Source organism: Gopherus evgoodei, chromosome 4, assembly GCF_007399415.2.
Source record: "Gopherus evgoodei ecotype Sinaloan lineage chromosome 4, rGopEvg1_v1.p, whole genome shotgun sequence".
In the NCBI taxonomy this organism is placed as follows: Eukaryota; Metazoa; Chordata; order Testudines; family Testudinidae; genus Gopherus; species Gopherus evgoodei.
The window spans coordinates 155,064,228-155,091,219 of NC_044325.1; the positions used below are offsets into that span (position 1 = coordinate 155,064,228).

The 26,992-nt window shown below is 55.2% G+C and overlaps 2 protein-coding genes across 2 annotated transcripts; one reads left to right on the forward strand and one right to left on the reverse strand.

Moving 5' to 3' along the window:
* The first annotated feature begins 4,663 nt into the window (after positions 1-4,663).
* LOC115651328 (perforin-1-like) lies at positions 4,664-9,144 on the forward strand. Its single transcript, XM_030562259.1, has 3 exons — positions 4,664-5,531; positions 5,813-6,887; positions 9,058-9,144. The coding sequence occupies exons 1-3, from the start codon at positions 5,005-5,007 to the stop codon at positions 9,142-9,144; spliced, it is 1,689 nt and encodes a 562-aa protein (XP_030418119.1). The 5' UTR covers positions 4,664-5,004.
* A 3,382-nt stretch (positions 9,145-12,526) lies between these two features.
* Positions 12,527-21,671, reverse strand: STX4 (syntaxin 4). Its single transcript, XM_030562027.1, has 11 exons — positions 21,562-21,671; positions 17,882-17,992; positions 17,598-17,697; positions 16,712-16,786; positions 16,509-16,579; positions 16,316-16,424; positions 15,448-15,524; positions 15,209-15,346; positions 14,759-14,869; positions 14,283-14,420; positions 12,527-14,163 (listed from the first exon to the last, which is right to left on the reverse strand). The coding sequence occupies exons 1-10, from the start codon at positions 21,589-21,591 to the stop codon at positions 14,337-14,339; spliced, it is 906 nt and encodes a 301-aa protein (XP_030417887.1). The 5' UTR covers positions 21,592-21,671; the 3' UTR covers positions 12,527-14,163; positions 14,283-14,336.
* Between the last annotated feature and the right edge of the window lie 5,321 nt (positions 21,672-26,992).

The following is a 26,992-nucleotide window of genomic DNA, read 5'->3' on the forward strand; positions in this document are numbered from 1 at the left end:
TAGCCCAGGCAATGGGGTCAGATGTGAACAATGACTGGAAGTTGGAGCTGGAGCTGTCAGACGAGTCCCCATTCCTGGCTCTGGGCATTCCTGGGCCTGGATCACCAGACACGGCTACCTGAACGAGCTCAGGCCAAGTTCATATTCGTGCATCCCAAGGTGTCCTGTGTGTTTGACAGGTGAGAATCCCCTGAAGCGCCCCCTGCTGGCCCCTGCAGCACAGCATCCTCTTCCGAGCCCCCCGCCCTCCTCTCTGGAGATCAGCGCCCCCTAGTGCTGCTCTAGGGCAATGGGACAGAACTGACCACAAGGGGCGAGCACCCACCACAGACTCCCTTCCCCAAGGAAGCAGGGGAGGTCTCCTTGGCTCCTAATTCCTCTCTCTTTTCCCTCTGGGAAGGTTAAGGAACCCCAAAGCCCCCCCCAAAGCCCCCACTGCCACCCCACTTCTCCCAGGCCCTGCATCTCCTGCCAGCCAGCTACCACTCATCCGCCTATCAGCCCTTCCTGGCCACGTAGGGCACCCACTATGCAAGTCAGGCAGCCCTGGGGGGCAGCGGCCTTGGGGGAAGGGGGACAGTGCCAAGGGGTGTGTATGCAGGCCTTGCGAGGGGGCGGAGTGGGGGCGGGAAGAGCTGATAAGAGGGCAGGGATTGGGGGAGTGGGGCACAGGAGGGGGCAGCTGCTGTCACTTTATCCACTTGGCACAGGGGTGGCAGTCCTGGGGGTGACTGTAGTGTTCCTGCCCTGTCTCCTCAGCGAATACTTGGACCCCACAGAGCCCAGGAAACATGACAGCCAGGGACTGCAGAGCTCTGTGCCGGCCTGGGTGGGCAGGGGCTTCCCCCGGCTCTGAGATCGGTAGGGCAGGCAGGGGAGTGGATTGGGCTTCCCCAGCCCCAGCATCAGAGGAGAGGGGTATGGTGGAGACTCAGTCCCCCGGAATGGTGCAGATCGGGGGTCTGCCCAGCCACTGAGAGGGCAGGGGGCTCACCTGGGGGTGCTGGGAGAGGAGTGAGGTCAGGCTGTGCCTTTGCCCAGACTGGAAGAGGGAGGAGAGAGCGAGCTCCGAACAGGGGGTGCAGTTCAGGCGGGGCCTCAGGGAAGGGGGAGGAGCACCCCTGGGGAAAACTAGAAGCCAGCGCCTATGACAGTATTTATATGGCACAAGCTAAACCCAGGTGACCAGAGGCCTCTTTAGGAGCTGGGATCACTCCAGCTTCTGGCACACACAAGGTAGGTGCTGTTTAGTTATTGCAAAACTTTTGAAAATGTAGAAGAGAAACCCTGGGGCGAAATCCTGAGTTCTTTGGGGGGAGAGTGGGGAGATCCTCCTCCAGGATCTGACCCCACGTCCCGAGCTGGTCCCTGGGTGCCCAGGCAGAGGGGCTGAGGAGGGTAAAGGAACTGCAGCGCTGACTCCGCTGCCCCAGGGTGTCTTGCTGCGTGGAAGCCCCTCAGCCCCCCACTAATCCCTGATCCCCTCCTTGGCCCCCATTCTACCCCAAGTGCCCCTCCCCCATTTCTTCCCCCACTCCCTCTTGCCCCCCAGCTCCCCTCACTCTACCCAATGAATAATTCCTTCCTGACCCCCAGATCCCAGCACATGCCTGGGGGCAGGGAGAGGGTGTGGACGCTGTTACCACCCAAGGAAGAGATTGTGGAGTCATTGTGGATAGTTCTCTGAAAACATCCACTCAATGTGCAGCGACAGTGAAAAAAGCCAGCAGAATGCTGGGAATCATTAAGAAAGGGAAAGATAATAGGACAGAAAATATCATCTTACCTCTGTGTAAATCCATGGTACACCCACATCTTGAACACTGCGTGCAGCTGTGGTCGCTCCATCTCAAAAAAGATCTATTAGAATTGGAAAAGGTTCAGAAAAGGGCAATAAAAATGATTAGGGGTCTGGAACGGCTTCCGTATGAGGAGAGATTAATGAGACTGGAACTTTTCAGCTTGGAAAAGACATGGCTAAGGGGAGATATGATTGAGGTCTATAAAGTCATGACTGGTGTGGAGAAAGAAGATGAGGAAGTGTTGTTTACTCCTTCTCATGACACAAGAACTAGGGGTCACCAAACGAAATTAAGAGGGGGACTCGATGCCGACAGTTCCTGGAACAAACACCAGGTAGGGGGCTCAGGTCACCCACAGATCCTGGAACAAACACAAGCAGGGGGCTCAGGTCGCTCACAGATCCTGGCATGGCCAGAGGGGGTGAGAGAGGGACTCAGACCCACCCCATGACTAAATCCTGCCACTCGCCCTGACCCCTTGTCTCCCTTCCGAGTGTCCCACCCATCCCCACACCCTGTCCTGAGAGCAGAGGGGAGCAGCAGGCAACACACATCCCCTGAGGCAACCCAGCACCCACAAACACTGGCTCCCCGGCAAGTTCTCGGCTTTCAGTAGAACCCAAGAGTCCTGGCTCCCATCCCTGTGACTGGGATCTCGTGGGGGGGCACCCTGAGATTTCTCAATCTGGGCAAATTGCAAAGAAGGGGGTAGACAATCCCCCAAACTGATGGTTCTTCTAATACTTAGATTCACCAAGCCAGCAACAAAACAGCGTCTGCAATAACTTACTGGTTACTCAGAAGCCAAAACAGCTCCGTTAAAGAAACCAGCCTTGGGCTGCAATCCAGACAGCCAAGTGAAATACGATCAGGATTACTGAAAATCTTGCTCATCATATAAAAATACTGGACACATTCCCCACCAGGACAGTGAATATTTCAGCTCTTACCCAATGGCACACTTACAGCCAACTCTTGTGAACGAAACTTAACTTTATTAAAAAACAAAAGAAAGGGGATTGGTTAAAAGATCATTATCCAGCCAGCTATGAATAGAGTTCTTAGGTCAGTTTCATAGTAAAGATGGTGAGCTTCAGAATTGCAAAGAGTCCTTTCCCAAATCTGTTCATCAGGTTATTGTCCCAAAAAGACAGGCCAATGTCCGAAATCAGCGTGATCCAGACTGGAGCTGGAGACCTCAGTCTTGTGAATCAAACTTCCTCCATGAAGCTTAAGCAGATCTGAGATTACAGGATCAGGGCCCAAAAGTTCTTTTATAGTTTGTGGCTTTGAAGTAAGAGCTTCTGTTCATAAAGGACCACCCGTAATAAGCTGCATGAATTAATATAAAGCAACTACTCACCTCCCGTCATTTACAAGTAATTAACTGCATACTTCAGAGAGGAATGAAGACAGAGATGTTACTACATTTACAGTTCATGTAAATGTTAACATCTCCTTTAGATCTCTGAATTTACAGAATATAGTGACAGACAGGAGCCGTTTGGTTACATTGTCAGCCTCTAACAGCATATACGTAAACACACATAAAACACAATCATTATCTCCTAATATATCTCTAAAGGTTGAACATGGGCTAGTTAGTCTGCTAATGTTCAATCCCTCTTGGCTCCGTGTCCCCCCACCCCACTTCTGACCCTTAGACTCCACTGCCCTCCCGGAACCGGGGATAGAATCCCAGCCCCTCGCCTCCCCCAATCTAATGCCTAGATCCAGTTCCACTCCCAGAGCAAATAAAAGAATCCAGGAGTCCGGGCTTCCAGCTCTCACCACTACCCCTTGCTCTAGCCACTAAGTCCTGCTCCACTTCCAGAGCCAGGGAAAGCACCCAGAAGTCCAGACTCAGACCCCACTCCCCTCCCAGAGCTAGGAAGAGAACCCAGGAGTCCTGGCTCCCAGCCTCCCCTGCTCTAACCACTAGCCTCCACTCCCCTTCCTGAGCCAGGGTTAGAATCCAGGTGTCCTGGCTCCCTGGCTCCCCTCTCTAACTGCCTGACCCCACTGCAGATTTACAATTGGATCACTTATGTCAGGATCTGGCCCTTCCCCCCAGCCAGCCCCCCTTCACTCCCCCTGATCCTGCTGGATTCATTATTGCAGAGGGGCGTTGCTGTAGGTGGGGGTCCCTCTTTCTGCCTGTCCTGCCTCCCAGCTGACGAACCCAGGGAGTTCTGGATCTATGAGCTCCCTGCACTCTGATCCAGCTGACAGCTGCATTAGGGTAGCCCCTGGAAACGCTGCCGCTCCAGCCCAGCTGTCATGATCCCCACACGGGAGCCCTGTGCTTTGCTGCAGACAGGTAACCCCGGGGGCAGGGGAGCCTGTTGGACGTGCTGGGGAGCAGCAGTCTGTGTATGTGTGGGGACATCACCGTACCCAAATACCCATGCCAGTGCTCCCCAGAGCTCTCTGGGTGGTTGTTCCCCCACTGCCGCACCCCAGAGGTGGCTGCAACTCAGCGACAGATGAGCTGTCCCTGGGCAATATAATTGTCTGGGTATTTCCTAGCTGCCCCTCCCCAGAGCTGGCTGCATCTCAGTGCCAGGTGAAGGAGCCTGGCACATACAGCAATTTAGGAGGTAAGATGTGAACGGAATTGAGGACACTCATGTGGGTGTGCACTCCTCTCTCTCTTCCTGCTGGAGGCAATGGGGCTGAGAGTATTTCAGGAAGGTCACCCTGCTGCCTGCAGCTCACAGGGGGGGTTCAGTTCCCAGCACAATGAGGGGAGATTCATTTTGGGGGTGGGGTGGGGAGCGGGGGTTTACACAGGTGCATGTCCGCCCAGCTCTCTATTATAGGGAATGAGAACTGGTCACCCATGTGTCTCGTGTCCCAACTATACACGACTAAACCAACTGCCCCCTAGTGGACAGAATCAGAACTGCCAGGTTGAATGTGTCCTAGTCCCTGTACTGCTCACACCCAGCAGCAACTCTCCTTCAGAATCAGCGGGCAATGGGGCAGGCAGGCTATAGCATAGGTTGTTGGAGAGCTCTTCTCTCAGAACCAGGAAGGGTCATAGCAGTTTGCAGGCTTCTGGGATGCTGCTAGGATGTGTTGTGCCTGTGGAACTGCCTGCCACTTGATCGTTGTTCATGAAGCCTCTCTGTTTCTCTCCCTCTAAGAAGGCTCAGAGACCGAAATCCACTCTCAAGTAGGGGGCACCATCGCACCAGCCATGGCAAGATCCGGTGTCTTCATCCCTCTGCTCTTCCTCTTCCTTCTCCCTGGAGTCTCCTCCAACTGCTACACTGGTACAGCTGAGGAGTGCGAGGAGACCATGACCTTCGTGCCCGGGTACAGCTTGGTGGGGGAGGGCATCGACGTGACCACTCTGGAGTGGTCGGGGGCTGATGTGGTGGACACCAGCCTGTGGCGCCACCCAAATGGCGCCTGCACCCTCTGCGAGAACCGGCTGCAGGGGAGGCAGCACCAGAGGTTGCCGCTGGCCGTGGTGGACTGGAAGGTCAACATCTCGTGCAGCTGGGAGCTCAGCAGCTCAGTGGAAGAGTCAGCCGCAGCTGTGGGCCGGGCACTGGCGTTGGATGTGAACAACGACTGGATGTCAGAGCTGGAGCTGCTAGCGGATTCCCATGGCCCGGCCTTGGCAGGGTCCAAATCCCGGCTCACCAGCTACGCTTACCAGAAGGAGCTGCAGGACAAGTACATGTTCGTACGCCACGAGATGCCCTGTGTGTATTACAGGTGAGAATCCCAGGCTACGCTCCTGCCCCGCCCTGCTCCCTGCAGCACGTTGTTCCCTGCTGCCCCCGCCACCCTGCTCTCTGCAACCCAGTGCCCCCTACTGCTGCAGCGGGGTAATGGGGTAGCACTGACTGCAAGAGGAGAGCATCTCCTACTGCACCCCCACCTGCCAGGGAAGCCACAGAGTGAGCTCTGGGGAAGTGGGGCCAGTTCGTTCAGGGAAAGGTGACGCAAGTCTCTCTGGTTGGCTCCTAACTCCTCTCTCTTTCCCCTCTGGGCAGGTTGAGTCTCCGTCAAGACCCCCCGCTGCTGCCCCAGTTCTCCCGGGCCCTGAGAAGCCTCCCACCCAGCTACGACTCAGCCACATACTGGCCCTTTCTGGCCATGTACGGTACCCACTACGTGAGTCAGGCAGACCTGGGGGGACGCGTGCGGCAGCTGACGGCCATCCCGACCTGCCGGGCAGCACTGGACGGGCTGACAGCCACCGAAATCAAGGCGTGCCTGGGCTTACAGATCTTGCAAGACCTGGGCCTGAGTCAGACCAGCAACCAGGGCAGCAAGGGCAGGGAGAGCTCCCAGGTGCCCTACATGGAAAAGCGCATCAAGGTGACAGGTGGCAACAGTGACTCCAAGCAGCTCTTCTCCACCGAGCAAAATGCCAGCTCCTTCTCGACCTGGATGGAGAGCCTGAAAGCCAGCCCCGACCTGGTCTCCTACTCCCTGACGCCCATCCACACCTTGGTGAGAGCAGGCGACCCCAGGCGGGAGGCGCTGAAGCAGGCGGTGAAGGAGTACGTGGCTGAGCGGGGACAGAGGAGAAGTTGCCCTCGTAGCTGCCCACAAGGGGGCCAGGCCGACCCCTGGGACCCCTGCAAATGCTACTGCTCCGGCAACCCCCTCACTGACTCCATGTGCTGCTCACTCAAGCGGGGCATGGCCCGGCTGAAGGTCCATGTGCTGCGGGGCATAAACCTGTCAGGAGACATCGTCACTGACACCGATGCCTATGTCAAGTTCTTGTTCCAAGGCCAGCAACTGCAGACAGGCCGCATTAAGAATGATAACGACCCCATCTGGAGAGAGGACCTGGACTTTGGGGCGGTGACACTGCTAGAGCGGCCCAAACTGGAAATGGAGGTGTGGGACAAGGACATATTGGCCGACGACCTCCTGGGCCGCTGCTACACCTACCTCAAGGTCGGCAAGAATGTCACGCTCACCTGCAGACTTGAACAAGGCCAGTTGGAGTTTTACTACACGCTGGAGTGTGGGCCCAACCTAGAGGGCAACATATGCCATGAGTACGTGCCTGCGAGAGGCTCAGGGGATAGAACCCAGGAGTCCTGGCTCCCAGCCCTCGCTTCTCTAACCCAACAGACCCCACTCCCCATCCAGACCTGGGAATAGAACCCAGGAGTCCTGGCTCCCAGCCCCCCGCTGTAACCCACTAGCCCCCCACTTCCCACCCAGACCTGGGGATAGAACCCAGGAGTCCTGGTTCCCAGCCCCCCCTGCTCTAACCACTAGACACCACTCCCCTCCCAGAGCTGGGGATGGAACCCAGGAATCCTGGCTCCCAGCCCCCACTTCGCTAACCCACTAGACCCCACTCCCTTACCCGAGCTGGGATTCAATACCAGGGGTCCCAGCTCAAACCCTGTGCTGCCTTTGAAACCAGGCCCAAAACAAGCCAAACTCATCTCAGAGGGAGACGGGTCTGTGTGTGGGGGGGGAGGTGGGGGGTTATACAAATTCCATTATATATTTTTAGTACTTCTAGTTTTGCTCCCTACAACATGAAGTTACACATTAAAATTAATAACCATGCGCGGACTTCCATTATTAAGAAAAGAGGTCATCCTCTCGCTCGCCACCCTCCACGGTCGCCGTTGCTTCATGGGACATTCCTGTGTGGAACCGTGAAAGCATCTTTCACGCAGGATGAGAAAATGCAGCATAGGATGCGTCGAGTGGGTGGGATTTTCGTAACTGAACGGCAGCAGGGAGTGGAGGCTTCTCCAATTCTGGTGACGGGCAGGAGTCACCCAAACCGCACCTACCACCATTTTTATAGCATGACTTTGTTAGGGTGACCAGATGTCCTGATTTTATAGGGGCTGGCCCAAGATTCGAGGCTTTGTCTTATAAAGGTGCCTAGTAACCCCCACTCCTCCATCCCGATTTTTCACACTTGCTATCAGGTCAGCCTATGCTTCGTGCCGAAGTCCAGATACGAAAAAGTGGCTGCAAAGAAGCCACCTCCAAATAAAACAAGCCCCAAACCCCCGCCCCGCAGACTATCACTCTCATAAAATTTAAGCAACTTAAAAATAAATTTAAAAAAATTAAATTAAATTTAGAAAAATCCGAGTGCCACCCCCACCCCTTACAAATTAAAACCACTTTATTGTATTGAATTGTATTATAGATGCTGGAGGCAAAGCAAGGTTTTGGGTGGAGGCTGGCGGCTCGTGACCCCCCCCCCCATGTAATAACCTCGTGACCCCCTGCGGGGTCCCGACCCCCAGTTTGAGAACCCTGTTATAGGTGGACTTGCCCACATCTGGCGCCCCCTGGTGCCTCCTCTGGGGAACGCCCTCCCCTGCCCTCTTGGGGCCTTGCTCACTGCTGCTCTGGCGCCGCCCTGGTGGCTGGGAATCTCCCGACCAGGCTTAGCCCTTGTAAACGTAAGCGGGGGACGGGTCCCACTATAGTGGGGAACTTTCCTGGCTTCTGCGCTACCCCGGTGAAATGGGCTAGCGAACAGATCTGAGTCCTTCCTCCCACTTCCTTTACCCACAGGCCTCCCTGCCCTCGAGGGCTCCCCTTCCACTCTCCTGTCTGGCAGAGTCCTCATAACCCCAACAAGGCTGGGCCCAGGATTCCTGGGGGGCTTGACCCCCAACCCTGCTGTGGTCACCCAGGACAGGGGCTAGGGTGTCCCCACTCCAGGGTGCTCTCTCTGCACCGAGTGCTTCCCTGACCCACTGATCATTTCATACAATTTAAAGCAAATACAACTTGTTTAATTAACAACTTAAAAAAAGAATAAGGAAAAATGGGAAAGGTTAAAGGAAAACCCATCACCCTGCTCTGTGGCAGGGAACATCACAGACAGTGTCTCTGGAACATCCGGGCAGTTCACAGTCTGTTCCTTGTGGGTCCCAGGCCCCTTCTCAGGCCCTGGCTGTGCTGCAGGGACGCTGTGGGTCAGACACTTGCTCTGGCGGTGGCCACACACTCTCAGGCTCTAAGTGGCAGGGCCCTTCGTCCCAGCGTCACCCCCGCTCTGTCAGGGTTACGATCCCCCTCCAAGTCTGGCCTGCAAAGCCTCTTGGCTGAGGCGTCTCCCTGTGCTGGGTCCACTGCCCAGGGTCCCCCTCAGTCTCCCCAGCTGCTCCCCGCACCCAGCTCCGGACTGCTCCAGCCCCAGCTCCAGCTCCACTCTGCCTCAGCACAGCTGCAACTGCTGCTCTGCCTCCAGCTCCCTGGGCTGCTTCTCTGGCCCCTCTGGCTCCTGCAGCCCTGCTCCCAGGACAGGATCTGCTCCCTGCATTGCTTCTGTGACTCTGCTCCCAGCACTGACCTGGGATCCAGCTTTATCTGCTAGGGATGCCCACCAGTAAGATGTTTGATCCGCACAGCTGGTTTTTGGGGGCGCTGAGCTCCAAGCTCCCTGCTTCAAACTGGGCTTCTGTCTCCATAAGGGAGGGATCACGGCAGAGCTGGGTTCCTAAATCCTTATGGGACCCTGCTGGGCCTGCAGGGAGAAGACAGGGCCCTACAGGTGACAGCCAGGTGGAAATGCAGGGAAGGGGCTATTTCACTGCTGATCCCAGTTTTTCCCGCTATCTAACCTAAATCTTCCTGGCTTCAGCTGAAGCCTGTTACTTCTGGGCATATCGTCAGTGGACATGGAAAACAATTGATCCCCGTCCTCTTCATAACAGCCCTGAACATCTTTGAAGACTGTTCCCAGGTCCGTCCCCACCACCCCCCCCCCGCCCTCCTATTTTCTCAAGGCTAAACAGGGCCCGATTTTTTAAAATCTTTCCTCCTAGATCAAGTTTTCTAAATCCTTTGTTCATTTTTGTTGCTCTCCTCTGGATTTGCTCCCATTCGCCCACATTTTTCCTACCGTGGGATGCCCAGAACTGGACACAGTCCTCCAGCTGAGGCCTCCCCAGTGCCGACTAGAGTGGGACAATCACCTCCCATGTCTTACATACAATACTCCTATTAATACACCCCTGTGATAGTAACCTTGTTGGCAAGTGCATCACACTCCACTCTCATTCAATTTGTGATCCACTGTCACCCCCAAATCCTTCTATACCGGGGTTCTCAAACTGGGGGTCAGGACTCCTCAGGGAGTCATGTGGTTATTACATTGGGGGGGGATTCGTGAGTTGTTAGCCCGCATCCCAAATCCCAGTTTGCCTCTAGCATTTATAAGGGTGTTAAATTAAGAAAAGTTTTTATATATTCATAAGGGGGGGGTTGCACACAAAGGCCTGCTGTGTGAAAGGGGTCACCAGTCCTAAAGTTTGAGAACTACTGTTCTATATACTCAATCCTCCTTCAGCTGAATGATGGGAGCGATACGAAAAATTGGTGTTTTTTTCAGTTGGCTGGCTGGGCCGAAACCTCAGGGGAGGGCGGGGGGAACATGTGGGTAAAATGAAATGCTTTGAGTTGCGGGGGGAGGGAAATAAAATAGGAGATTGTGATAGGAATTGAAATTTCAAAACATTTCAATTGTCTTGACCATGGGTGGGCGGGGCGAGGGGGGAGAGACACCCACAATTTGCTGAAATTGACACAAATTCACGACATTTCTCCAGCAGCTTGAATCTGCAATTTTTGGTGAACATTTTTGCCTGGTTCTAGCTGGGAGTCCAAGGTCCCCAGCCCCAGCCCACTCAGGTTCTCTCCCCAGTTCTGGGAGGGGAGTGGGGTCTAGTGCTTAGAGCAGGGGGGTGGCTGGGAGCCCGGACTCCTGGGTTCTATCCCCAGCTCTGGGAGGGGAGTGGGGGCTGGTGGTTAGAGCAGGGAGGGGCTGGGAGCCAGGATTCCTGGGTTCTCTCTGCAGCTCTGGGAGGGGATAACACAAAGTCTCGTAGACCAATGTTTCTCAAATGCAGCCACCACGTTTTTTTTCCTGCAGCCATGACAGATGCCTGGGCAGGTATGGGGGTGGGGGAAAAGCAGCACCCCCTCCCTGCAGCATCCAAGGGCTGGGGGGGACAGGGCTCAGCACTTCCTGTCTGGCTTCAGCCCCCCTCTCCTGCTTCAGCCAGAGTCTCTGCTGGCAGGCATTAATCCCTCCACCCCCTCCAGCTGTGCAGTTCCAGGGGGGTCTTAACCCTCCTCCTTCAGCCTTGGGGCTCTGGCAGTGGGCTCCTACCTTCCCCCACCCCCACCTAGTGGGCTCTGGGCTTCACCCCCCTGCCCGGCTCCAGCCATAGGGCTGCAGCTCTGGGTTTCAGCAGGGCCAACCTTATTGGGCACCATGGTCGAAGGGCACAGAAGTGAGCTCACGGCAATGGGGAGGAAGTATCAAGCCCAGAGGGCTCCGTCAGGGCAGGAGGGAGGCAGCCAGGGCCAAGGGCACTGAAAAAGAGAGCTGTACATTAGTTTCCTGATGTAGGGTCTTTGCAGACTCAATAAATAAATGACAGCGGGTCAGCCGTGTATCTGTGCACATTTGTGTTTGTTTTCCCTACAGTTAATTAAGAACTATACAAAACAGGGGTTAGAGCGCCCACCAGCAAAAGTCGGTGTCGGCACTCGGAGACCACTGAAGAAGTATGTTGTGAAACCACTTCCTAGAGTCCCACACCAAGCCAGCCGACTGCTCTGGAACTGATGTGAAAGGAGCCACTGCGACCGGAGACGCATGGAGAAACATCACCCCCTGCTGGTGGCCACTGTACTACAGCAGGCACTTTAGGAACATAGAGCATCCATACTGGGTCAGACCAAAGGTCCATCTAGCGCAGTGTCCTGTCTTCCAACAGTGGCGAATGTCAGGTGTCCCAGAGGGAATGAACAGAACAGGCAATCATCAAGTGATGCATCACGTGTCGCTCATTCCCAGCTTCTAGCAAACAGAGGCTAGGGACACTGCCCATCCTGACTAATAGGCATTGATGGACCTGTCCTCCATGAATTTATCTAGAGCTTTTTTGAACCCTGTGATGGTGTTGGCTTTCACATCTGGCAAGGAGTTCCACAGGCTGACCGTGTGTCGTGTGAAGAAATATTTCCTTTGGTTTGTTTTAAACCTGCTGCCTATTAATTTCATTGGGTGACCCCAAGATCTTGTGTTGAGGAGTAAACAACACTTTCTTATGTACTTTCTCCACACCAGTCAGGATTTTATAGACCTCAGTCGTGTCTCCCCTTAGTCGTCTCTTTTCCAAGCTGAAGAGTCCCAGTCTTATCAATCTCTCCTCATACGGAAGCCGTGCCAGACCCCTAATCATTTTTGTTGCCCTTTTCTGAATCTTTTCCAATTCCAATATATCTTTTTTGAGACGGGCAACCGCATCTGCACGCAGTATTCAAGGTGTGCACGTACCATGGGTTTATAGAGGCAAGATGATATTTTCTGTCCTTTTCTTAATTATTCCCAGCAGTCAGTTCGCTTTTTTCACTGCCGCTGCACATTGAGTGGATGTTTCAGGTTACTTCAGCGAGCAATGACCCCGGGGTACTCCCCAGGTACTGAGATGCTTCCACTTCTGGGGAGGGGCAGCTGGGAACAGGTGCAGGGTGACATCACACCTGGTGGGCTCACCCGGCGCGGAGATGCAGACACTTCTGGGGAGAGGCGGCTGCGAACAGGTGCAGGGTGACATCGCACCTGGCGGGCTCACCCGGCGCGGAGATGCAGACACTTCTGGGGCAGGGCAGCTGAGGAACAAGCTTTACACACAGAGGCACATACACCGATCGCACGAGAATCAAACCTTTTGCAACACACGGGGCATTTTTAAAAGTGCTTTGTTTATCTTTTTTATTACAAAATACAAGTCAGGCCATGTTACATTCAATGGCCAAGGCAGCTGGGAAATGTCACTCCACATTGCAGCTTAGAGATTAAGAATTAAAACAAAAGGCTGGGGCAAGAACCCAGGCGTCCTGATCCTCTGCCTGGTTAATGGGGAGAGCAAACATCTGGCTCAGGCCTCAGTGAGTCAGACCCAGCTTGGCTTGGCGGAGGGGCAAGGAGGTCAGAGACCCTTCTCTGGCTTGCTGTGGGGGGCTGGGTCAGCTGACACCCCTCATCCGCACGGATCAGGGGTGGGGTATGAGGGGGTGAGGTGGGCCAGGGAAGAGAGGTGGCAGCCAAGCCCTGGGGGTGAGGCCACCACTTGGTACAACGGAAGCAGTGTGAAAGGCCGTGCTAAGGCTGAGGGGGAGGGTGATGGAGGAGAGGCACCAAGGACAGCAGTGGAGCAGGGGTTGATGGGAGTGGGGGGAAGCAGGGGCAGGGGGATGCAGAGCAAAGGTGCCAGGCAGTGGGCCATGTGGAACGGCGCCCCTCCTGCCAGTCGGCTGGGGGATGGAGAGGGTCAACTGAGGGGGGACGTGGGATTTGAATGGGATCCTGATTAAATACTGAGCCCCAGGGGGTTAAGGCACAAGAGACATGGGGAGGTCGGCCTCCCCTCGGAGCTGGGGATAGAACCCAGGAGTCCTGGCTCACTGGGGGGACATAAGCCCCCCCACCTCCCCCTCGAAAAGCCACCATGCTGCATTGGCACTTACCTCACTGGCAGTGTGAACAGAAACTGACCCCACCCTGCCCCCTAGAGGGAACCTCCTGTTAAGGCAGTGATGGGGCACTGTGAGCGGGGGAGGCCGGAGGCACCGCTCCCCCTCCAACCAGCAAACAGCGACCCATGGGCGTGGGATGCCTCAATACTCTCACTGGGGCATGCAGTCCCCTATCCTAAGGAGGGGAGTTGGGGAGAGCAGCAGGTACACAGGAAGTGGCACCATATGAGACAGGAAGCGGGCACAGCTAGAGAGGGGGGCAGGACACGGACCGTACCACAGAGAGCAGGCCCACCCGAGACAGGACGTTGACGTCAGAGGGGAGTGGCCAGAGCACAAAAAGTTGGCATCACCGTAATACAAAGTAGAGACAGAGCAAGAGGCGGGGCCCACACGAAGCTGATTTTCCCAAAACAGGAAGTAGATACTGGCAGGAGGGGCGATGAGACAGGAAGAGGTGGGCTTAGAAGAAGTTGACTTGTTCAGTGCATGAAGTTAATGCTAGTGTGAGGGGCTTTGCCACGCAAAGTGGCACTGCCCAAAACAGGAAGAGGCTCAAAGGGGAGGAACAGAGCCACAGGAAGTGACATGGAGGATGAACCATCAGACTAAAATGCCACAAATTCACAGACCTCGGAAAATCAGAGGCTCTTCAGGGCGGCTGTCACCCCTACCCCGAAGGCAAGAGATGCGAGGAGTCAACAGAAACCGTTCTGGACGGGAGGGGGCTGGCTTGTGCTTAAAGATCAGGATTTAAACCAGGTGTTCGCTCCGACCATCAGTGCATAAACCTCCCAGCAGGGGGCAGTGGTTCCGCTAGAAGCCAGGGCCGTGCTCACGAAACCTGAAAGGCAGAGAATATAGCTGGGTTTAGAAACGCAATATGGACCCACCTGCCCCAGCATCCCCCACACCTACACTAGTGGTGCGTGCTGAGGGGTGACTATGCCCCACAGTACTTACCAGAAAGCCCCAGCCCCACAGCAGGGGGAGAGGGGGTGGAAACCAAACACAGGTCTAGCCGGTGGCGATGGCCACTCCGATGATAACCACAACGATGACGACGGTGACCGAGAGGCAGATGATGATCATGAACTTCTTCTGCCAAGCCCCGCGCAGAAGGGGAAAGTGTTAGCGGGTTTCCTATCTTCCACAGCTTAACCCACTAGACCCCACTTGCCTCCCATGGCTGGGGATAGAACCTAGGAGTCCTGGCTCCCAGCCTTCTCTGTTCTAACCCACTAGCCCCCACTCCCCTCCCAGAGCCATCAAAAGAACCCAGGAGTCCTGGCTCCCAGTTAACAGTGAAGTGTATAAAAAGTGAGATGTGGGTCCTTTCTCCTTGAGGGGTGTTGGTTCTGATCCGGCTGCTAAGTTAGGGGTCAGGGGGTGAGATTGGTTAGATCAGTGGGGCGGGAAGGGAACATCAGGGGACCCACCTTGCGGGCTTTCTGCTGGTTCTCCCTGGCCGAGCCGAGATGGTTGTGTCCCTTCTTGACATAATCCTGAGAGTCCAAGATGTTCTTCTCAATCCGGTCGATCATCTCCCCCTACAGCCCAGGGGAGAAGGAGGTGGTTGTGATACCCTCAGCCAGTCCAGGATTCGGGGAACAGGGAACAAGGGTGAGAGATGGGGGAGCACGAGGCGGTCAAGGGGAGATGGATAGGGCTATGGGAGGAATGGGGCAGCATCTACAGGAAGTGGCCATTGGCAATGTGGGACGGGGCTGAGCACAAAGGAAGTGGCCTTTCCTAAAACAGGAAGCGGATACTGGCTAGAGTGGGCAAGTGGAAGCAGTGGCTGGCAGGAGAGGCGGGCCCAGGGAAAGGAGCCAGCTGCCCAGAAGAGGCAAAGCTGTGCCCCCAGGGAGGTTCTGGACCCCCCATACCTGCAGCTCCACCTCGGTGGCAAGGTAGGTGAACATATCGTGCAGCTCCTGGATGCTGCGCTCCAGCTTGAGGATCTCGTCATGCCGGGTCTCTATCTCGTTCAGCGCCTGCTTGGTCACACGCGTGTCCTTCATGATCTGCGGGGTAAGGAGGAAAGGGGGGAGTCAATACCCCAGCCTGGCCTGGACAGACCCCCATCATTCCCACACACACATGCACATCTGTCCCTGCCACTCACGTTAGAGACAAACACTTCCGTCTGGCCACTCTCCAGCATCTGCTCCAGCTCTTCATCTGACACCACGCCGCCGCCAGCTGCCAAGAGAGTAAGGGGCTGGGTCAGCTCCCTTCCTTACCCACTAGACCCCACTCCCCTCTCAAGGCTGGGGAGAGAACCCAGGAGTCCTGACTCCCAGGCCCCCTGCTCTAACCCACTTGACCCCACACCCCTCCCAGAGTTAGGGAGAGAACCCAGGAGTCCTGGCTCCCAGCCCCCCTGCTCTAACTCTGGCCTCCCCAAGGTCATTGGAACAGGTTTATCATCCACCAATTGCCCTGCGTGGATTTGACCCATGAATTCCTGCCCCCCAGCACAGACCTCTGCTACTCTAGCTCCAGGGATAACCCGCCTTAACAGGTAGCACCATTACAGCCGTTATCCTCCATACACAGCTGAAGGGGTAATGCCATTAGCTAATAGCAGTGGCTGGCTGTTATCCTCACTGCAGACCTAAAGGAGGTGCTCCATTAGCTGGCAGCAGTAGTAGGCAATTAGCCCATATCGATGAGCCACTAAAGAGGCACGTTCACTCTACAGGTTACATCCCGGGGCCCTCCCTAGGGATTGGGGGCAAGACTGTCTGGCCAATGCAGAATTCCAGTCGGGGATCTGCTCAGTCAGAGGGGCAGGACCCCTTGACCAATCCAGAACCCCAGGCAAGGATAAGGACCATCAAAGAGCCAGGACTCCCTTGGCCAACACAGAGTCCAGGCTGATGTTCTGGATTGGCAGCGAGGCAGGATCCATGGCTCCAGACCGTCGTAGGGGCAGGATCCGGGGGAACGGAGGGAAAGCCCCCAGGCTGGGCTCAGAGGCTGGCACTCACTGATCTGCAGCTGGCGGTGGATTCGCTCCACGTTGCGGTCCCGATACTGCGACTGGATGGTGTTGCACTTGTTGATCAGCTCCAGGAACTGCTGGGACAGGATGCCGTGCTGGGAACGGGGAAGGGGGTTTAATTGCGGCTCCTGGACCCAGACACACACACACCTGCACTGCCCTCTTCACAAACCCCTCACCTGGGTTCTCTTCATCCGGGTGTTGATGGCGTTTCTGTTCTCATCCTCCTCGCCCTTCTTGGGTTCGATGGCTGGGGAGAGACTGGAGTTGATGGAGAGAACCCAGGAATCCGGGTTTCCAGCCCTGCCCCCACCTCACCTCTATTCCCCTCCCAGAGCTGGGGACAGAACCCAGGAGTCCGGGCTCCCAGTCCCTCACTCACTTTTCAGGCGGCTCCGAATGTCTTTGGCCAGACCCTTGATCTCCTCACGCAGTCTCTGCAGATCTCGCTTCATGCCTGGGGCAGATTGGAGGGGGGGAGGGGCTCAGATGTCTGCCAAGCCCCCCACCCTCCCAGGGACAATCTCAACCCCATCCCCAGATCTTTAAGGGGTCCCTAAGTCAAGCCTAGACCCATCCACTCCTGAGGGGACGTTCAAGAGCCCCCTCCCCAGGAATGATCTAAGCAAAACTGTCCACTCCCCAATGCTACCCAAAGAGCCCCCCTTCACCTGCTTCACCTATTCCCTCCCCCCAACTGCCCCACATATTCCACCCACCAAACTGCTCCCTGCACACCACCCCCCATGCCAACCATATCCTTTCCAGACCTTCCCCATACATCGCCTCAGGTTCCCACCCCAGATTCCCCATGTCCGCAGACTGCCCCATAGCCTGGTCACACGCCGCTCCACATCATCTCCCCTTGAGTTCCCCTCTCACAAACCTCCCCAAACCCCCTTTCCCATCCTTCCCAACCCACTCTCCCAGTTACCCTCTTCCCCCTCCATTCTCCCAGACCCCCACAATACCCCACCTCATCTCCAGCTTCCTAACCCTGCCCCACACTTCCTCCTGAAAGCCCTCCCTTCCCAACACTGCCCCATGCTCCTCTCTGGGATCCCTCCAGCCCCCACATCCATAAACCCCCTGCCCCAACCCAGACCACCCCCACCCTGCAGGGGACCCACAAACCATGCCCCTCTTGCCCAACCCAACCCTGCCACGGGACCCAGAATATGGCACAGACCATGCACGATGCCATGTTACAAGCCATGTGGGGGCGCATTGTGTCAGTGTTGGAAGGATTCCTGCCCCCCCCAGCTTACTGTCCTCCGGCAGCGGGGTGGCTAGAATTGTGGTCTGATGCTTTTCCAGATCCTTCACCTTCCCCTCCAGGGTCTTCAGCGCCTCACGGATCCCCCGGGCCTGCAGGAGAGGAAAATAGATAGAGATGAGACCACGCCGTAGCCTGGAGTAGCCACTCCCATGCCCTAGTGACGGACCAGAGCCAGCGCCCCGTGTCCCATTCCCCGCCCCCCTGAGCCAGCCAGTCCCCAGCCCTGGGGCTGAACTGGAGTTGGCACCCTCTGGAGGGCAGAGGCTGCGTTACCATCTGGAAGAACTCGTCCGGCGGCTCCCCTTCATCCTTGGACTTGGCTGATCCTGGCTTCACGACCAGGACCACCCGCTCGGCCTCCTCATCATCTGAGCTCCCGTCATCCTGTGGGGAGTGGGAGGTCAGGCATCGTACACAGACCCCCTGCTCTGCAGCCAGCTCCATCCTTCACACCTCACCCAACCCCCTCTGCTCTCCCTCCCCGCCCAGGGTACTCCCCCCACCCATCTCCCTCTTCCTGCCCAGCCCCCACCACACCCCAACCCCACCCTGCCCTTCCACGCACTCTTGCCCTCTCCCCCTACTCCATCAGGGTGGATAAAAATTAATGATTTTTTTTTAATTCAGATTTTTTTGAGGAAAAAACCTATCGAAAGACAGTTTTAATTAAAATACATGATATCTCATCATGCAATAGGGATTATAAATTCTAACTTTATAGTATGAGACAATATATTCATGTCATGTTTAAGAAAAGTTTTGTAAATGAGTTCCAACAGTTCATGGATTAGGGTCCCAATCTTATGGGGTTCCAGGGGATTCTGTAGAGATTATTTAGGTTAATCTTTCTATCTACCCAATCGGACTCGGTGCTTAGTCTAGAAGATACCAGCAGAAATGCTTCGTTTTGCGGTTCTCAAACTGTGGATTTGTGTCTCCAGAGGTAGCATGCTTGTTAACAGCAAAAATGATTTTAAATAAATATAGAGAAGTGAGAAATAACGGACCTCAACCTTATTGTCCATCTGCAAATGTGCCTACACAGAGTCAATCCCTTACCTCTCTTGAAAAGTGCAAAGTTTCAGAAAGTTCAGTGAATAGAAGGTTGTTGGGGGTGGAATAGATCTGGACAAGGAGAAGTCTGGAGATAAATGTGAGAAGGGAGGGACAGGCAGTAGAATCAAAAGTGAATCTGTTCGAGCAGCATATTCTAGAAGTCTTGAGGTCTTTCTGAGTGTAGCCTTGATTGATTTGAGATCTATCATACCATTCTCTCCCTAGAAGGGAAAGCCTATAATGGCAGCAGGCTGTAAGAGAGACCCAGTTTGGGTCTCATCTGTCTCTGAGCTGTGAAGATGTATGAAGGTTATAACAACCAACAAGAATGCACTTTTATGTAGAAATCCATGATTAATTTGAGTCCACCAACACTTTTCCACCCTCCCCCACTATACATGCTCCACCCTAATCACAAAATATCAGGGTTGGAAGGTACCTCAGGTCATCTGGTCCAACCCCCTACTTAAAGCAGGACCAATCCCCAGATGGATTTTTGCCCCAGATCCCTAAATGGTCCCCTCAAAGATTTAACGCGCAACCCAGGGCTTAGCAGGCCAATACTCAAACCCCTGAGCTAACCCTCCTGCCCAGACCTGGCCTGAAGCAGAGAGAGCAGAGACTTGAAGCTGGGTTTCCCACATCCCATGCACATACCCTAACCACTGAGTTACTCCCCCCACCCACTCTGCCCCTCTTCCACTGGACACGCCTCAGCCCTGATCTCCCTGCCCACTATCTGCGCCCTCTCCCCAGTCCTCTCTTTGCTCCCCCTATTCCCTCTCGCCCACACCTATCCTCATGCCATCAATTCACCGATTCCAGGTCCATGTCCTGGTCCCATCCCCTACCCCCTCGAACCCCCACTAGGCTAAACCATTAACACAGCAGCTGGGGAGCTCAGCAGGGGGCGCTCTCCCCTTGCAATCAGTGTAGGCTCCCTGGCTCTGCTGCAGATGTTCTGTGCCATTGGAAATGGGGCCGCACCTCTGGGCCTCAGTGTCCCCATGTGTAAAATAGGGAGAGTGATCCTGCCTTTGTCTGTTTGGTCCGTGAGCTTTTCAGAGTGAGGAATACCTCTTCCCGTGTCTATGCAGCGCCTGGCGTGACGGACACCCCAATTTCGGTTGGAGGAGAGGGGTCCTGTGCAGCGCCCAGCACCATGGGGCATCTCCAGGATTTTGTGGGGCCTGGGAAGCTCCTGCTGGACACTGACTCCATGGAGAGACATTAACCCTTCGCCTGCTGCACGAGGGGCAGGGGTCACATCTCTCCCAAAGATGAGCAATGCAGAAGGCCAGATACCAGGGTGAGGGGCATAGACAGAGGGAGACGGGGCTGGGAAAAGAGTGGAGGAGGGAGGGACCTCCCTGGGGACAGCAACCCAGCAGGAAAGGAACCTGAAGGGAGAACAGCCTGGGGGGGAGATGGGATGGGAGACGGGAATTTCCTGGCTGAGGGGGAGAGCCTAGGGGTAAATGGGCAGAGCAGGAGGGGAGGGACTCCCAGGGAGAAGAGCCGTGGGGTGAATGGGCAGAGCAGAGAGGGGGGAGGGACTCCCAGGGGGAAGAGCCCAGGGGTGAATGGGCAGGGCAGAGCAGAGAGGGGGGAGGGACTCCTGGGGGGAAGAGCCGTGGGGTGAATGGGCAGAAGGGGAAGTGACTCCCGAGGGGAAGAGCCGTGGGGTGAATGGGCAGAGCAGGGGAGGGCCTCCCTGGGGGAAGAGCCGTGGGGTGAATGGGCAGAAGGGGAAGTGACTCCCGAGAGGAAGAGCCGTGGGGTGAAGGGGCAGAGCAGGGGAGGGCCTCCCCGGGGGAAGAGCCGTGGGTTGAATGGGCAGAGCAGGGGAGGGCCTCCCCGGGGGAAGAGCCGTGGGGTGAATGGGCAGAAGAGGGGGAGGAACTCCCGGGGGGAAGAGCCGTGGGGTGAATGGGCAGAGAAGAGCAGGGGGAGGGACTCCCGGGGGGGAAGAGCCCAGGGGTGAATGGGCAGAGAAGAGTAGGGGGAGGGTCTCCCGGGGGGAAGAGCCGTGGGGTGAATGGGCAGAGCAGAGAGGGGGGAGGGACTCCCGGGGGGAAGAGCCCAGGAGTGAATGGGCAGAGCGGGGGGGGGGAGGAACTCCCGGGGGGAAGAGCCCAGGGGTGAATGGGCAGAAGGGGAAGTGACTCCCGAGGGGAAGAGCCGTGGGGTGAATGGGCAGAAAAGGGGGAGGAACTCCGGGGGGGAAGAGCCCAGGGGTGATTGGGCAGAGCGGGGCGGGGAGGAACTCCTGGGGGGAAGAGCCGTGGGTGAATGGGCAGAAGAGGGGGAGGGACTCCCGAGGGGAAGAGCCGTGGGGTGAATGGGCAGAGCAGGGGAGGGGGGAGGGACTCCCGGGGGAAGAGCCGGGGGGTGAATGGGCAGAGCAGGGGAGGGGGGAGGGACTCCCGGGGGAAGAGCCGGGGGGTGAATGGGCAGAGCAGGGGAGGGGGGAGGGACTCCCGGGGGAAGAGCCGTGGGGTGAATGGGCAGAGCGGGGGGGAGGGACTCCCGGGGGAAGAGCCGGGGGGTGAATGGGCAGAGCAGGGGAGGGGGGAGGGACTCCCGGGGGAAGAGCCGTGGGGTGAATGGGCAGGGCAGGGGAGGGGGGAGGGACTCCCGGGGGAAGAGCCGTGGGGTGAATGGGCAGAGCGGGGCGGGGAGGGACTCCCCGGGGGGAAGAGCCGTGGGGTGAATGGGCAGAGCAGGGGAGGGACTCCCCGGGGGAAGAGCCGGGGGGTGAATGGGCAGAGCAGGGGGAGGGACTCCTGGGAGGGGAGGGAACAGCCTGAGGGGGCTCCCTGGGGGGAATAGCCCGGGGGGAGGGAGAGCGGGGGGAGGGGATTCCCTGGAGGGAACAGCCGGGGGGTGGCTCTCACCTCTCTGAGTTCCTGCGTGCGGTCCCTCATGGTCTCTTCCAGCCGCAGACCCCCGCCCCCCCTTTCAGCCCGCCCGAGATGGAACTCTCCCGAGCCCCTCTGCGCATGCGTTTGGCACCTCCCATCGAGCGGCACCGGAAAAGTAGGTCACCCGCGCCGGAAGTAACTCCGCCCCGAGAGGAAGTTGCCCTGTAGCGTGTCTGACGGGCGGCGGGAGGACCGGAAGTCGATGACCCCAAGGAGAGAAGCGCCGCGACCGGAAGTTGGATCGCCCCCACAGGCTATCGCCCTTTGCCCAGGAGACTCCGTCCCGGAAGTTGTTGTGCCCTGACCGGAAGTTGCCCTCTATGCTCAGATACACGTCGCGGTGCCCTTAGCTCTTCTGGGTCGGGTGCCCGCCAGAAAGGCACCATGAAGATACAGGGGCGGGCAGACTGTCCCTTGGCCTCTGGTCCTCACAGAGCTCTGTTTTCCCAGCTCTGCGGGCGCTGCCCACCGCTGATATGGCCCAAAAAGCTACAGCGTGCAACCCCGTCCTAAAGTGGCATGCACAGCCCCGGAGAGACCAACCATAGAGTTGACCAAGTCAAGAGAGACCAGAGCGTCACCCTGTCAACTCCAGGGCGGGGGAGGTGTGGCTGGCTGGCTCGGGGTGGGGAGAACGGGATATGGGGGCTTTCTCTTCGAAGGGGCCCGTACACTGAAAGTGGGCCAATACAGAGACAGTTAGCATGACCCCAAACCAAGGATGACACACAAATTTGTGAAGTGGCATAGTGGGGAGAACACTAGACTTGGACTCAGGAAACCTGGGTTGTTTTCCCAGCTCTACCACTGGCTCTCTGTGTTACCTTGGGCAAGTAGATGCCTCTCTCTGTGCCTCAGTTTCCTCTTCTGTAAAGTTAGGCTAATGACACTGATCTATAGTGAGACAAGGTGGTGCTGGTCTGGGAAAACCCACCTATCGATATTGCACGTACCCAATGAGCTGATGCACATTATTAGGTGTATTATGGTAATACTTAGTAGAGTGATTTGCCAAGGGTCACACAAGGAGTCAGTGGCAGAGCTAAGGATAAAACCCAGGAGTCCTGACTCAAAATCCTGTGCATTAATTACAGTATCTATGATGCCTCCCTTATGGCAGCTGGCTGGAGGATCGTCCTGAATCCGCGCCAAGTGCCAAATTCACAAGCCCAACTTCCCCTTTGCCGTTGGCAGGCAAATCCCAGGGTATTGCTTTCAGCAGCAGGGCATTGGCTGCTGCTCTTCTCCTCTCTGTGACTGAAGGCCCATCCTGCTTGCTTGGCATTTTCCCTGCCTGTCTCTCTCCACAATGAGTCAGGGCTGGAAATCATCCTGGCGGGAACCAGAATGAATTAATTCATCCCGTCAAGGCCAAACAGCAAAGCCAAGGGGACAGAGCAAGGCACAGTCCTCAGTCCCAACCTGCAGCCCCTCCTATTCCAGCCCGGGGCTCTTCTGGCCCCACACTCAGCTGGTGCCCTTCCATCCTGCCTTGCAGCCCCCTGCTATCCCAGCCCTGGGTTCCTTGACCTCAGCACTGCTGGTGCCCCTAAATCTTGACCCACAGACCACTGCTTTCCCAGCCCCAAGGTCTTACGCACACACAGCTCTGTCAGTGCCCTCAGCCCCAAACCACAGGCCTCAACTAAACCTGGCTGCAAACCCACCATGGTCATTTCTACTCCCCACCCCCAATCATCAGTTTAACCCCACTTCCTAAGGATGAATGCCAAGTGAGTCAGTCCTAATTTGGCTCCTCACCTTCTGAGCCCCAGCCCCCTCCCATGCTGACTCACCCCTTGCATGCATGGCCATAAACTAGCTGCCTTGATTACCTGACAGTCCAGCATTACTCACATGCCATAGTTATTGCTTCCAGTAAAAAAGGGCTGTTGAGAAAAATCATCAGATAAAGTCATCCATTTATCCATTCTTATCTATTAGGTGTAGTAAGGTAGCACCACTGACCTTGCAGGAGATCAGGGTCCCTGTGGTGCCAGGTATTGCACAGACACAGAGTGAAAGATGGACCCTACCGCAAGAGGCTATGTCTACACTAGAACTTAGGTCGGCCAAACTCTTCTCCTTAGAGGTGTGAAAAAAACACCCCACTGAGTAATATATTTTGCTGGCATAAGCACTTGTGTACAAAACGGTGGGTTGGTGGAACATGCTCTCCCGCCAGCATAGCCACCGCCCCTCGTTGAGTTGATTTTATTATGTTGACGGGAAAGCTCTCTCCAGTCAGCAAGAAGTGGCTACACAAGACATCTTACAGCAGCACAGGTGTTTCAGAACAGCTACGCTACTATAAGCTCCTAAGTATGGACATGGTGTAGTATATTATGACAAACACCATGTATGTCTTTCCACAACGCCACTTATCCAGCCTTCCAAAGTCCTAGTGTCATAAACAGATAAGTAAGAGTTAATAGAACAGAAATACTTCATATCTCTTTGCCTGGGAAGGGTTAACAAGAACAGTGAGCCTGGCTGTCACCTGACCAGAGGACCAACCAGGGGACAGGAGACTTTCAAATCTTGAGGGAGGGAAGTTTGTGTGTGTGCTGTTAGTGTTTGGTGGTTGTTCTCTCTGGGTTCTCAGAGGGGCTAGATGTGCAACCAGGTTTCTCTCCAATCTCTCTGATACAGGCTCTTATAAGGTCAGAATAGTGAGTACTAGGTAGATAAGGCGAGTTAGGCTTATGTTTGTTTTCTTTATTTGCAAATGTGTATTTGGCTGGAAGGAGTACAAATTTGTATTTTGCTGAAAGGATTTTACTTTGGTACTTGTATACTCAGGCTGGGAGGGTGTTCCCAGTGTCTGTAGCTGAAAGACCCTGTAACATATTCCATCTTAAATTTACAAAGATAATTTGTACTGTTTTTCTTTCTTTAATTAAAAGCTTTTCTTGTTTAAGAACCTGATTGTTTTTCATCTGGTGAGACCCCAGGGGACTGGGTCTGGATCCACCAGGGAATTGGTGGGGAGAAAGGAGGGAAGGGAGAGAGAAAAGTTAATTTTCTCTCTGTGTTAGGATTACTTTCTCTCTCAGGGAGAGTCTGGGAAGGGGAGAGAGAAGGAGGGGGGAAGGTGAATTTTCCTCTCTGTTTTAAGATTCAATGAGTTTGAATCACAGTGATCTTCCAGGGTAACCCAGGGAGGGGAAGCCTGGGAGAGGCAACGCTGAGGGAAAGGGTTTACTTTCCTTGTGTTAAGATCCTGAGGGACTGGGTCTTGGGGGTCCCAGGCAAGGTTTTGTGGGGACCAGAGTGTACCAGGCACTGGAATTCCTGGTTGGTGGCAGCGCTACAGGTTCTAAGCTGGTAATTGAGCTTAGAGGAATTCATGCTGGTACCCCATCTTTTGGACACTAAGGTTCAGAGTGGGGAATTATACCATGACACCTAGTCATCCACTCATCTGTCAGACCATCATTCTGTCTGTCCATCTGACTTGACAAGCACAGACATCCATGATCCCGAGTATAGCCATTAGTCCTTCCATCCATCCCAGGTATAGTCATCCCTCCTTCCATCCATCCCACCTATACCCATTCCTTCTTCCATCCATGCCAGGTATAGCCATCCCTCCTTCTATCCATGCCGGCTGTAGCCATCCCTCCTTCCACTGATCCCACCTATACCCATCCCTCCTTCCACCCATCCCGGCTATACCCATCCCTCATTCCATCCATCCCGGCTATACCCATCCCTCCTTCCACCTAACCCAGCTATGCCCATCCCTCCTTCCACACATTCTGGCTATACCTATCTGTCCTTTCATCCATCCCGGCTATAGCCATCCTTCCTTCCATGCAACATCTAGACACCGAGCCATCTAATCTCTGTTACTCCTTCCCTCCATCCACCAAAACCCAACCTATCTCTTCCTTATCCATCCATCTATCCTCTTCCTTTCTTTCCTTCCTTCCTCCCTCCTTCCATTCATCCATGCTGTACACTTCCTTCCTTCCTTCCTTCCTTCCTTCCTTCCTTCCTTCCATCCAAGCTCTTCGTATAGTTCTTTCTCTTTCACCTCCAGCTCTCTGAAAATCAGTGCCATGGTGCTGAATGCTACCAATACTTACTTATTAATAGCCCCCTCACACCTCAGACACTCACATCTAATTCCCCAGCTGGGACAGCTGAAGGAGTCTAGGAGCACTTGTGGCTAACGGGGCATAGTCGAACATGCCCATTGCAGATAGGACCGGGTGTGGTGTAGCGCACAATGGCCAGTTGGGCTTAACCTGAAATTCCCTTCCAAGGGGGGTGATTTGTTCACCCATACAGTTATACTGGTCCAATGCCGATTGTGGAGGCAGCTCTAGTGGAATAAAGAAGCTGAATGCTGTAGAGCCTATTCCCCTTCCTGTATTGGACTAGCTATGCTGGAATAGGTCGTTTTATCCCAGTTTAGCTGCATACGTGCGGAGGGGATCATATGGCTTTAACTAGGGTAGGATAGACAAAGCGGTGCAATCTGTGGCATCAGGCTCAACACTGACTGTGAGAGGAGAGTGCCTCCTACTTGGCCCCACACACACTGCTCCTTGCAGCACAGCACCCCCAGAACCATTCACTGGGGCTTTGGGGGCCAGCACTGACTGTCAGGGGGAGAGGTGGGGGAAGAGAGAGAGAGAGATTTGATTTTTTACGGCACACTTTGTGGTGTTGAGCAGCTGTCCAGGAGTGTGAGTGTGTGTATGTGTGTGTGTTGTAGCTGTGTAGGGCACACACTGCGGTGCTGTCAGGGAGGATGTGTGTGTTGTGGTTGTGTAGAGTGCACATTGTAGCACTGTTGAAGAGGCTGTGTGTTCCGGTTGTGTGCCATACACAACTGCAACATACACAGTTCCCTCACACCACAACAGTGAGTCCTTACACAACCACAGCATAAACACACTGAGCCCCTGACACCACAATCGTGTGTGGCCTACAAAACCAAAACACACACAGCTTCCTGACACCACAACGGTGAGTGAGCTACACAACCACAACACAGACCCACAACCCTCTAATATCTCAACAGTGAGTGTCCTACACAGCCACCTCACACCCACACACAACACCATAACTATGTGTCTCCTACACAACCACAACACATACACACATTCTCTCCCAGTCTTTCATGCACACACTCTCCAAGACAAACCCCAGCACAGAGACCCACAACACACACTGAGCACTGTCATATGTAAACACACTTAAGATGATGCACACACACTTTCACTACACTTCAATGCCCCTAATCTGCTAATAGATACACACACATACTTTAGCACCCCTTAACTCCTGATAAAAAACCACACACAAACAAACAACCTCCAATCACACTCCAGTATCCCTTATCTGCTGATATGCACACACAAGCACACAGACACTCTAAAATCCCTCTAAT